At 41.3% G+C, this 13224-nt stretch overlaps 1 protein-coding gene across 2 annotated transcripts; it reads left to right on the top strand.

Annotated features, from left to right (window-relative positions):
* Positions 1 to 531: 531 nt before the first annotated feature.
* Positions 532 to 12950, top strand: LOC144521134 (specifically androgen-regulated gene protein). 2 transcript variants are annotated; one of them, XM_078255476.1, is made up of 4 exons: positions 532 to 662; positions 7303 to 7497; positions 10122 to 10284; positions 10429 to 12950. In XM_078255476.1, exons 2-4 carry the CDS (start codon positions 7393 to 7395, stop codon positions 12012 to 12014), a joined length of 1854 nt encoding a protein of 617 aa, XP_078111602.1. In that variant the 5' UTR covers positions 532 to 662; positions 7303 to 7392; the 3' UTR covers positions 12015 to 12950. The 2 variants fall into 2 exon arrangements, with proteins under 2 accessions (XP_078111602.1, XP_078111604.1); XM_078255478.1 differs by lacking the exon at positions 7303 to 7497.
* The last annotated feature ends 274 nt before the right edge of the window (positions 12951 to 13224 follow it).

Here is a 13224-nt window from a genome sequence, read left to right as displayed (position 1 = left end):
CACTTAACTTTTAATCTAAAGACATCATCAGGTGAAAAATTCCTTTTGTCCAATACTTTGGTTTATGACAAAATACATGCAAAACTAATGACGTTGTACCTGCTTAACATGAAACTTGATCTTAACATCATCAAACATTGTCATTGTGATCATGTTAGCATGCTGACGTTAATGTTTAGCTCAAAGCACAGCCTACCAGAGGCGTTAACATAGCTGGAGACTCCAAGATGAATAGATAAGTGGATAAATTAGTCTATGCAAAATGCAAACAAATGTAAAAGCCTCTCTTATTATTTCAAATATTTCAGACATTATGTAGCCTATCAGTCTACTCATATTTATTTAATATGACTGTCATATTTTGTTAAATTGTTTCTACTTTTGCTGCGGAGAATAAAAATAGATTTTATTTCATCTGGGTTGCGTTTATGTGGCTGCTGCTTTTCCATTGGCTCTTTCGTTGTAAGACGTTCACTGATTGGCCGCACACACCAACCTGTCCGTAAACTAATTGGCTCACCTGGCTGCAGTTGTACTTCCAGGAACAGTGCAGCTGTCGGAAGGGAGTGAGGTACACACAGCGGCTATGGACTGACATCTGAAAACTGCTCTTTTCTTTCAATTCGCACAGCTGCAGACTTCATTTCACTCTAACATCTCCGGTGAGTTATCCGGAAATCATTCTGTTTGAAGTGCGTGCGGTGTGTGTTTCTGTTTTATTCATGGTTACAGAGGAGTTATTATTTAGACTGGTGTGTGTGAGACATTTCTCGAGAACTAACTATGTCTAACTTTTTTTTATTTGATCATTTCCTGTAGGGAAGAGGTTTTAGGAGTGCGACTGACACTTATTTGCACAGTGTCATCCTGTGTCAGTTAGACGTTTTTAGTGGAGGAAAGTTGGGGGTGATTTACTATAAGAAAAGAAGAAAGAAAGAAAAATTCCCATATATGACCAGCATTACTAATCACTTCATGCTCTATCAAAGCCCATATTTAATTTCCAAGATGACACATTAGTCATTAGTGTTGAATCATTGACTTTCAGGTTGAGTTAGGGAAAGTACAAATATTTGCACATAAATGTCAATAATACAGATTTTAGTGGGACAAGGTGCCAAGCTAAACATTAATGAAATAATTCTGTTCACTCCAGCAGGTTGTAAGTTGCACAACCTGATGGAGTTCGCCATGAACTTTTGTTTACTGTTAATCATTAAACCAGCTCTCTGGCTGCCCTTGAACACATACTTCACATTTTTGACCCCTCTCCCCCACCTTTTTTTTTTTTTTCACCATAATTTGTCATCACAGACTGTAAATGATGATTCCTTGGATTGTAAGTCTGGCTCACAAACAGTGCAGCTGTTCTCACGGTCACCACATTAAAAACCTGGAGCTGATCCTTCCCTTTTATAGTTGAAAGTGTTTTATCTGCAGATATGTAAGTCAAGGGGAACACCCAGTCACATCAGAGCCCTCAGCTTAATTTAAAGTTGTCTTAAAGACATAGGAGCAAGCAAAGTGGCATTCCTGTCACTATTAAATCCTGACTCAGCTGTGGGTGTAGTGAGCTCTGCCCCTGCTGCCTTACAGGTTTGTTGCCTTGTTCAGGTTTGAGAGAGAGAGAGAGAGAGAGAGAGGTGTTGGCTTGGGCGGTTGTTTCTCGCTCTGCTGATCTGAATGAGCTAATGGGAGAGACAGTAATTAGCAGTGGATGCTTTGTCAGTCAGCTGCTGTTGCCAGAAAACACGCGTGCATGTTGGTGATCAGGTTTTTCCCCCCAACTGTCTTTGCCATGTCTTCATGTCAACAAGACAAAAATGGCATTGCTCTTTGCCAGTGAACCAGATGAGTGGTTTCCTGAAATATATAACCCTAAGGACAGGTGTGTGTGTATATATATGTATGTATATGTATGTATGTGTATATATATATATATATATATAGCGCTCACAAAGTCTCCTTCTTGCCAAGTCATTTCTTTCTTGTAATTTAAATCTTTAAACTCTTATTTTCTTAAAGCAAGTGAGAAAATCCGCCAGGGAAATGAGAATATTTCTAAATCGGTTTGTAAATCTTTGTTTCAAGTATTTTCTAAAATTACGTTTTATTTTTCTTCATGCATCCTGCCTTCTTTCTTTCAAAACACAGACACTCCTTTCTGAAAATTAAATCTTGAATAGATTGTTGGGAACAAATTGTTTCAAATTCTAACTGCACGGTTATCTGTGGATGTTTATACTTTTCAGAAAAATTAAGTTTAATTATAAAAGAATTGACTTGATGAGATGGAGACCTTCATCAAAACAAATCAAGTTTTTTTTTCCTTGTCAAATATGGTTTTTACCTTTTCAGGCCTCCTAAAAATCCTTCAAATAAAAAAAATCTGAGAAGGGATACTGCTCTTGATGCGCAAGTACAGACATGTCTTCATTTTAAGGTCAGGAGCCAAAAAGTTTGCTCGAGATCACACAAGCAAAGAAAAATCTGGTGATACACTCAACCGAGACATGTTACAACCTATGTATTATATATAAATCGTATATTTAAACAGTTTATTTGAAATGAAATGGGAATTTCCTCCCATTGGAAAGCACAGGTTTTAGTAAAACTGAGGTCATAGCCAGTATTTTTAGAAATACTAAGGTCCAAATCCTGGTGATTCAGAAGACATCCAGAAAACAAATCTCTAAATTGTTTCAATTTTTATTATTTTATTCATTCTTTTAACTGTTCAATTACATTTTCTGTAGGGTTATTTTATATCCCAAACCCTGTTTTAAAGTCCCATCTTCATACTACCAGGAAGAAATACTGAATCCTATACATCGTTGTTATGCACTGATTGCCACCAATGGAATTTCATTGTGTTCATACAATGACAATGAAGTATCTTGAATCTTGAAAAGTCATATTACTTGAATCTGCCTCTAAAAGGCCCACCATATGTTATTTTCTTTGACAATTCTGGCGCAAAATGAACCTAGGGGTTAATAACACGTGTACAGAGTCGACCGTTCTCTGGGATATGTTTTCATGCTAATCGAATGTGTCTCTAGCTTGAAACAAGCTAGCGCAAACCGCTGATTAGCTTATAAAGCTATTTGTCGGGGCATGGGTAAAGTAAAAAGAAATCGCTATTTCTACACCACTAACAAGACCAGTCGAACACCGAACGCCGTGCTTGAGCTATGTTACTGGTTACTGGTTGCACAGCGTTCAACTGGTCATGATTAGGGTGACCAGATTTATCGGAACTAAAACCGGGACCGTGTGACCGTAGTGCTCATGCACGCACACGCTTTTTAACGTGAACATGTGCCAGCCCAGGTCAGACATAGACACAGACAGATTAGACACAATTTTGCCAACAGCACACGTAGGCCTACTGCTCACAACATAATGGAGTATCTCAGTTAATATTCATGAATTTTCTAGTCATATAAATTGTCTTTTCAAGAAACCGTGACCTCTAGTAAGTAGCAGTGAGTGATTCGATAGCCTACTACAGCAATCAGAATGAGAGAATTAGATTTTTATTTCATATTTTCCAGAAATAATAATAACCGAACTGTACGTATTGGGAAGTAATGCAATCATCATGAAAACTAATTATTAGTGAATATTTTTTCAAGAAATAGCCAACGTTTTGCATCCCTATTGTCATTGCCGATCTACCAAAATGGTAATTTGTCGACGGTCCCTTACACAGAACCTAGCGACAGAACAGATGATGAAGTGCTATGAAGCTTTATGTCGGATACAAATCTCTAGCGATAATAATTGTAGTTGTTTTCTCTTGATACTCTGTAATAATGTCAACTTTCTTTGACCCTGATCACGTCATTGACCTGAATTGCGTTGTCGATCTCGAACGAAGGGGAAGTTAAAATTGAATATCAAACGTCCAGCCAACTTCACCGCGCCTAAAACGAGACAGATAAGAGGCATTGCAACATTGTTTACAAATATACATTGTAAATATACAATGTCATATACACAACGTTGGCTGCACAGATTATGCAGACACAGACCGCTACGATTGACTGACACACACACACACACGCACATTGTTAAAATCATACACTGGACGCTTTATTAGTCTTTCTACATGGGTTTAGTTAATGATCGGGCTATAATAAGACCACATCAGCTATGTTATCGTTGACAACCGGGACAATTTCATAGTGGTTGGTGTAAACCGAGACATTTTAGCGTCCCGACAGGCTTTTGTCGGGACTCGGGACACGCAACTCAAAATTGGGACTGTCCCGGTCAAACCGGGATGTCACCCTAGTCATGACTGTTTTCCCAAGATGGCACCTGCTTGTATACGTGAACGCTACTGTCTTTATAATCTTTTTAATAAACTGTCTGTACACTTACAAAGTTCTCAATGCTTCGGTTTACATGTAGGGACCCTCATTATGGTGCCATTGAAGTGTGGTGCTATTTTGAGCCTTGTTAGTGGTTTAGAAATAGCGATTTCTTTTTTACCCGTGCCCCGACGACTAGCTTTATAAGCTAATCAGCGGTTTGCGCTATCTCGTTTCAAGCTAGAGACCCATTCGAAAACATATCCCAGAGAACGCTCGACTTAGTACACGTGTTATTAACCCTTAGGTTCATTTTGCGCTGGAATTGTCCTTTAATTGTGGTTTACCGGCTCACTAATCCCCCAAAGTCACAGAAATAAGAACAGAGGAAATGAGTCATGACCTCAATGTCCTCAATGGTCACTACTGCCCTGAATAAAAATCAGTCACTGGTTGATCTTTTACCTGCTTCAATAATATCCAGTCCATTACAAGAAACCATTGAAGCTGCTTCCATTTTTCTAAAAGCATTTCTTGTATCACACATAATTGAAATGTAAACTGTTGTCCTGGCAGAGCGGACATATTGTTTGTGTTGACTGAGTGTCTGTGTAATAACTGTAATTGCTATGATAACTCACAGCCTCCATGCAGTATCAGGCTTGGAGACTTCATGTCATTTTGGAGGCTAATTCACAGACAAATGGTGACACTGATTCATTATGGGAAACCTTCATTTCGTTGCTTTTATATGTTTAATCAAATGTTCTCTCAGATAAGAGTCTGAGTCCTAGCCAGAGTTGATCAAATATTATCCCTTCACGTCTCAAACATTGTTCATTGTTGGTGGTATTTGCTTCTGGCACTTGCTAATGCACTTTAAAGCACTTAAAATGGAAAGTAAATAGGTAAGAATGTTGCTTTAAGTGGCCTTTTCTTTATGGTCTTGTGAAATCATTTACTGCTTTTTTTTGTTACCAAATCAGCCGTCATTTAGTGAGGATGTTGAAAACCTTCTTCCTTGTATCCCTTTGGCAGATGTGGAGCCAGTAATAATATCCTTCTAGTTTTTGGCTGGCATGTTTTCCTCATGTCTGACCTGTCAGTGGTAACATTTACAGGATAATAGGCAGGAAACACGTGTAAGCAACGTGGCGCTGCAACATAACACGGCATATAAATTGTTTGTACGCAGATAATGACGTGGAGCGTGCCATCAGTATTAAAAAACAAAGATGAGCATTTTGATGCTTGATTGTTGAGTCATAGTGCCTGGAATACCAATTGATAAACTGCTTATGACTTATTTGCACAGCATAACCTGAGTGCTACAATGCAAAATATCCTCTTCCTCCTATCACGCTAGATGTTAATGTAATAAACCATTAAACCTATACCAAGGACAATAGAAATGTGTTGTCATAATTCTGTTAGCACAATATATTAGGGCTGCAAATTATAAAGGTATTGTTTTTTTTAACTAATTACTCTGCCGCTTATTTATATGATTAATTGATTTGTCTATAAAATGTCAGAACATTTCACACATTTTCCATTTTTATTACTATCCTTCTACTGCAGCTCAATGGGAAAACACTGTCTATGGAAACACAAAGAGGGAATTTTATACTAAAAAGACTAACATTGGAAGATATCTACTCGGTTTGTCAACTCGGACTGCTGAAGCTTCACATTAGCAGTAAAAAAGCTTTGGAATACACTTTTGCACAAAACTGGGGGAAAAAGGACTCTGGATTTTGTCCTGCATCACTTACACTGAAATAACATTAGGGAAGGGTGTTTCAATGGGCGATGTTAACAAGATGAATGATAACAGCAATATTAATTAATTAATATCCATATGGGCACCTGACTGTTGTTTAAAGGCCCTGACACACCAACCCGATTATCGGCCGTTGGACAGCCTGGCGAGGTCAGTGACTCGAGTCTGTTCGGTGTGTTCCGTGCCGTCGTTGACATGTTGAATCGGAAGGCGGGCAGTCGGACTCGATGGCCAATCTGTTTGGTGGAGCGCTAACCCGGAAATAACGAGCGGAATGAGCCTGACTAACGCCTTTTCAAAATCTGACGAAAATCTTTTAAACTGACCTTTTGTCGATCTGAAATGAAGACAGATTCAGCAACTGCATGGCCTATTTCTCGCTTAAAATGTTTTCAGAAACACGTTTCGGTGAACTATCTTCGTAAAATATGAGATCGTATTCCGAACGAGCCGCCATCAGTCCGCCATTATGCTCTGTTGTAAGATCCGGGAGCAGCCAGACCCACGTGACGCGTTCATCCAATCAGCTGCTGGTTTTCATCAAACGATACAGATTAGCACCGCCTGCTGTTATGGAGACGTATTACGTCTTGCGCATGCGCAGAACGTACACTCAAGTTGGCTTCGCTTCGGTGTGTTCTGAGGCATTTTTTTGACCAACTCGGGGAGGCAGTCAGTCCGACTGCCTTTTCTGCCGAAGGTCGGCCGTTGGGTTGGTGTGTCGGAGCCTTAAAGACAGACTTGACAAACTGTGAACCTACCCTTTAACAAAACAACATAACATAAAAACATCTATTGACTTCATATTAATCTGTGTAGTGTAATGTGTAATTACAAATGTTTACTAATTCGTCCATTTATTTATATAATGACTCGATTACTGGTTATGTTTAATATATCACAAAGGCACATTTGACATCTTAAATGGGAGCGCTATTACATTATGAGGATCATTTAGCTATCAGCTGTGATTTATGGCACTCATTTATCACACTAATGGAACCTTTTAACATTAATAGTTGTTGCTGTGATGTTTACCAACTCATTTTGTGAACTATTATGGCTTCATCTCATGTGTACTGGCTGTAGGAGGTCAGTCTTTGTATTTGATCAATTCTATAAAAGGAGATAGTGGCGCCACACATTTCATCTGAATCCAGTTTTTCTCCCATTCTCACATTTTCTCCTTGACCTTTTCAGATTCTTCCTCCAACTGATTCTTGGTGAAATTTATACAATCAAAAGAGGACCGCGAGGCCCAGGTCCTGCGCTCGTCCTCTTCCTTGTGCAATGCCGAAGAATGACACGTGGCCAGGCAGCGTTGCCATGGAATCCTTGAGCAATTTGGACAGTGCCGGGAGCTTCGACAGTGTAATCAGCATGAACTCTGGCTATGTGAGTGCTGCTGTAGATACCCACTGACCCTTGTTGCTCATCGATGTATAACGCAACATATCGACACACTTTACTGCTCCACTAGTTTCCTCTGGCCTAACTGAATAACAATGCTTCTGTCTAGGGCTGCACAATATATATATTTATATATATATTTATATATATATTTTTTTTTTTATCATCATCGCGATATCAACTGTTGTAATGACTGAGCATTGCCAGACCTTCCTGCTCTGGTTTATTGGCATTTCTTTAAACCAATCACAATCGTCTTAGACGGTGCTAAGCGCCGAGTGGAGCCACGGTGCAGCTGCAAAATAGCCTCGGGAAGGAACTTGTTTTGGTGGAACACGTGTACATTTAAAGGTTGTTTTAGTTGTGCAACAGAAAACTCAGATTGGACAGATAGTCTAGCTAGCTGTCTGGATTTACCCTGCAGAGATCTGAGGAGCAGTTTACCAGTTCTCATAAATCGACCAGAGTTTAAAATTACAACACAAAGAAAGCGGAAGGTAACGGGACATCCGAAAACTTCCAGCAGAACGAGGGCAATCCGGAAGTGGAACATCGTGGATATAGACTACTGCCGCAATAAACGCATTGCAGAAGGCTGCGACATACCGGTCTGCACATATCATATAGACACTCAGAGATGTTTTGTGTTAGTTGAAAGTAGGGATGCACTGAATCCAGGACTCGGATTCGGCCGAATATTGGGCTTTTTGACGGGTTTAGTTTCTGCCAAACCTTAGAATTTTTTTCCACCAAACCCTACGCTTGCACTACTGACGTAATGACGCCACCGTTGATTATGGGAAGGTGTTTACGTAGGTGGACCGTTCAATGCAGTAGGCTGTGAGAAAGTGAAAATGAACTCGTGAGCAGAGTGTGCGAGTGTTGTTTGGCAGTACTTTCAGTCAAAAGAAGGTGATTCAAGTTGTTACATATTCAATTTGCAATGCCGATTTGTCTCATGGCGGCAAGGACCCTAAATAATACACAACATCGTCTCTGTTAAAAAACATTTGCGTATTAAACATCCAAAAGAATACGAGCTGTGCATGAAGGAATCTACAGACAGCAGCCAACATGCAGCGACTAAAGGTAGGGCTGGGCGATATGGAGAAAATCAAATATCACGATATTTTTGACCAAACACCTCGATGTCGATACTGTAAGGTTGACAGTTGGTGCTTTCACAAAATATCTTCCACATTTAGATTTTAGATAAATAACCATCATAATGTGGATATAATGTCTAAGTGGTTAAAGGCAAATAATAGAACAGCTAGAACAGTCTGGTAAATTCAGAAAATGACACCACTTTACTATAATGCAGCCTTTGAAACCAGGAAAAACTTACCATGTAACGATATTAAAATTCTTCAAAATCTAAGACGATATCTAGTCTCATATCACGATCTCGATATAATATTGAAATATTGCCCAGCCCTAACTAAAGGTACGGCAAAGGAAGGACAGTCACAGCTAAAAACTTGTGTTAACCAGACAGTGCCTCTCCCGGGCTGTTAGCCGTTCTCTCGGCAAATGAGTCTCCCTACAGTGGGACCGAACGGCCGGCTGCTGCTCGTTAGCTAACGTTCCTTGTCTAATTTCACCCTCCCGACATGCCTTCACTGGTTAGCGAAACTTGGGCAAAAAAAATCGTCACTCGTCATCTGGCGATAGCGATGTGCTTTCCTACGATGTGAAAAGAGCGTGTGAATTCAACATTAAGTTGTTAAGTTTAACTATTTTAGAGGCTGTGGACGTTGTTTACTTCATTAATGTGTTTACTGTGTTAATGGACTGAGGATGGGAGTAGGATTCGATATTCGGTTTCGGATTCGGCAGAATCCTAACCAGTGGATTCGGTATTCGGCCGAACCCCAAAAATCTGGATTCGGTCCTTCCCTAGTTGAAAGAAAATATCAGTAGTCATTCTTTTTTTAGTGGTGCCTTTTATATTCAATTCAATGTTCGATTTGTTCAATAAAAGAATGATGGAAATTATTTTCTTTCATTTGTTTTAAATCCAACACGCAACTTGTTGTATTTTAGCAGAATACTGAAGGCAGCAGAACTGGGTACACTTTAATATCTGTTTATTTATCGCATAATATCGTTAACGCGATATACGTTATCGCATATTTTCCTCATATCGTGCAGCCCTACATCCGTCCTTTGTTGGAATGTAGAAATAAAGAACTGAGATTTGTGCATGACGTCTGCATGGACATTTACAGTAAATATGAGAAAGGTCAAATGAGAGAAGATGAAAGGGAGTGAATCTGTCAGAGGTGAAATACACTCATGTTTGTTCACGCAGGGTTTCAGTGAGAGTTTTCTCTTAAAGATGACCAGAGGGAAGAAGGTCTCACGCTGTTCACATGCACCTGCAGTCACCTGAAGTACATTCTTCTGACAGGCCAATATTGAAGACAGCCTAGAACAGGACAGGAGTAATTAGTCATTCCTTCGCAGCTGTTTGAACACTAAACAACTTTGACCTATTGTCCCTGTCCTGTCTCTCATGGCCGTGTCAAGGACGAGAGAGATTGCTGAAGAGTTGAGATACTTGTTTAGAGTTAAAAAAGCTCTGAAATCTCTTATTTTGTGTGCAGAGTGAAGACAGTATGGAGCACTTATCTCCCGAAGAGAGGGCATGTCTCATGTATCTGGAGGAAACCATTGAAGCGCTGGAGGTGCAGGAGGACAGCGGCTTATCCAATGATGAACCAGATCCTGGGTTACAGGCAGACAAAATGGGTCGGATGAGAGTAAATGGTATGCCCATGTCATGAAATATTCTGTTTTGCGTGTTTTGGTTACGTGTGTGTGTGTGTGTGTGTGTGTGTGTGTATGCATATGCTAAAATAACATCAATACCTGCAATACTAACTGCAGTCATTTTGCTTTTTTTTTTCTTAGATATTTCCAGTTTGGAGTCTGATGAGTCCGGAAGAGACCAGAAATCAGAGCCTGGATCCAGAGTGTTAACCATCGAAGACAAAGCTAAGCATCACGCTCTAAATCAGACCTTAAAACCACAGTCCTCTCCTGCCCCTGCAGTCAACACCAAAGACCTCGAAACATCAATGAACCACATGACTCAATCCAAACCTCCAGTCACTGAATCAGTCACTGATTGCAAAATCCACCCATCAGCTACTCAGTTGTGTGTATTCACGGCTGAAGATGGTAGTCTCAAGATTGTCCCAAGTGCCAGTCTTTGCCCCGGTCAGGCCACTGGGGCCTCTGAGATAGATGTGGGTGTGATCCCTCCTCCCTCAGACTTCATGGATGAGCCAGGCCTTCCTCCACCGCCAGGGAAAGTAAAATACCTTCCTCCATCTGCAGGAATATCCAATAACAAGTCAGGAACAACTATTGACTTGGAGCAGCTACGCCATAGAGCCTCTGCACAGAAAACTTCAGCGAGTTCCTCTGGGACCCAGGAGCCTCCAAACAAGCCCCCAAAACTGAGTCTTCCTGCCGTCAGCTCTGGTCACTTAATGAGTCCTCCTCCTGAAGCCCCTGAGCTCAGAAGTCCACCTGCAGTGGCCCCCAAGCCCAAGAAGCTTCCCGCCAACATTATTCTGAAGTCACACAAGGCAGCAGCGGTTGGCTCAGATGGCACCTCGGGACATCCGGTGCCCACTAGCAGTGACCGGCTCTTGTTGGACCCCCAGAGGGTTCGCATTGAGGCCCTCCGAAAGCTTGGCCTGCTGCCTGCTGAGGCACATTCAGGCCCCACCCTGAGCCCTAAACTTTCTCCCAAAACTAGAAGTTCATGGACAGCTCCTCCTTCTCCAATCAGCCCAGCTGCTCCACATACACCACCCTTGATCCCATCTTACACCTGTGTCAACAGTACACCACCTGCTTCCATCCCGCTCCAGTTTCCTGCAGCTGTGTTGCCATTGGCTACATCTACCGCTCCTGCAGTCCAGCCTGCTAAGGTTCTCCCAGCACCTGCCGCTTTCAGTGACCCCGTTGGACCTCCACTGTCAGATAACGATGCTGTCAAAGATGCTTCACAGGCCACAGTAAATGCACAGGTGAACACGCCCCCTCTCACCCCCCCTGCACTGGTCAAGCATCTAACCCCACCCAAGGTGGTAGGTGTCAAGTCAGCCACCCTGGAGCGCTCTGGCCTGGGTATAAGCAGCTATATGGTTAGTCAAGACTCCAAGGAGGCCAGCCAGGAGGCCAGCCAGGGTGTCAGCGGTGAGCAGAGCTCCAGCCAGCTACGTAACAATCGGGCACGCCCCGCATCTCTGGGGAGTGGGAAAGAGTTTACAAGAGCTCAGGGAGAGGGTTTGCTGGTGGGCCGTGCCAGCAGCAAAGAGCCAGACTTACGGAAGTCCCTGCCTACCCAAACTGCCTTTCAGCACTCCGGAGACTCTCAGAAGTTGCCTCGATCCCAAGGCATCAGTGTTCTGATCTGCCCTCGTGCAGAAAACGTAGAAAACCGCCGCAAGGCCCTGAAGAAGCTGGGGCTGCTCAGGGACTGAGGCATCGATCTTACACCTCATCTTTCTGCCACAGACTTCCTATAGATGCTATATTTAAAAGAACATACCCGAGATTAATACAGGATTGATGAAGGCATTACAAAACTGTTGGGGAGCAGCTTAAACCACTTATTTATGCACTTTCATTTTCACGTCTTGACTAAATTGACTCATTGTCATGTCCACTCTACTGTACTTGTTACGGATATTGTACAGCCATATGTACAGTGTTTTATTTCTCATGAAACTGTCAATCAAGGATTTTTGGGATATTCACTGACTCTCATACTGTAGCTGTGCTTTTTGTAAATTAAAAATATTGTTACTTTTAAGAGGCAGTGAGTTATTTTAATGTTTATTGTGATCAGGTATGAACCTTTTTATACACCAGTGTCTGTTTTCACACATTATTGTTTGTTACAGTGACATCACTGTGAGGCTGGTTCCCCTCTTAGTTCTCCTTTTAGATATCGATAAATCACTGTTGTTTACTTTCACTTCCTAAAATCCATTAGGAATTGTTTTAGCTTTTTTGACTACAGGAACTGTCTAATATGTTGTGTACTTAACATGAGCTGCATTAATCTTGAATTGCTGTTTGTCAAAACAACGGGTTTTGCATCATAATTGGAGGGTGTTGATTAAATGAATAAAAATGTATAAAGTACGTACTGCATTACTAGAACATACCTTACTGTAACTCAAAGCACATAATCAGCGGTCACCAGGTGATAAGAATCTGAAACATGCGGTTTGCATGGTTGCATGCAAAGTGAGCATGCGCAGCTTTGGTGTCACTGTGGGTACTTGTTTACGTGGGTACTTTTTTTTTTACAAGCAGTATTATATTTTTTTGATCATGCACTGTCCCTGTGTTGCCCACAAGTCTCAAATTTCCTTTACAGTGCATTCGGAATAAATCATTTTCTGCTGGTGGCATGTGAAATCATGAATTGAGGCACCAGTTTTCTGGTTATGCTTCAGCACCTTATCTAGAGAAGCGAGAGAACTGGTGCAACCTGTTTTCTCACCTACTGGTTTAGCCTTCATGCAACACATATGTTGCTCATGGTGGCACATTTACGAGCAGATGTCTGTCTGAAAAACGTACCATTGCTGCAGGCTTTTAAATAGAAATCAAACAGATTTGCGCTTTTCTGTTATTTGCCATTAGGGTCGCCAACTGTACTGCTGTAAAAATTAAGCTCAA

This window comes from Sander vitreus, chromosome 7 (genome assembly GCF_031162955.1).
Source record: "Sander vitreus isolate 19-12246 chromosome 7, sanVit1, whole genome shotgun sequence".
Taxonomy (NCBI): Eukaryota; Metazoa; Chordata; class Actinopteri; order Perciformes; family Percidae; genus Sander; species Sander vitreus.
Note: the sequence above shows the minus strand (reverse complement) of the source record. Positions and strands in the feature narration are given on the sequence as shown.

Excerpts from the sequence above, each read along its gene's own strand:
- LOC144521134 (XM_078255476.1), top strand. The coding sequence starts at position 7,393 with ATGCCGAAGAATGACACGTGGCCAGGCAGCGTTGCCATGGAATCCTTG. Across the intron at positions 7,498-10,121 it reads TCAGCATGAACTCTGGCTAT|AGTGAAGACAGTATGGAGCA; the intron begins GTGAGTGCTGCT and ends TTTTGTGTGCAG. Across the intron at positions 10,285-10,428 it reads GGGTCGGATGAGAGTAAATG|ATATTTCCAGTTTGGAGTCT; the intron begins GTATGCCCATGT and ends TTTTTTTCTTAG.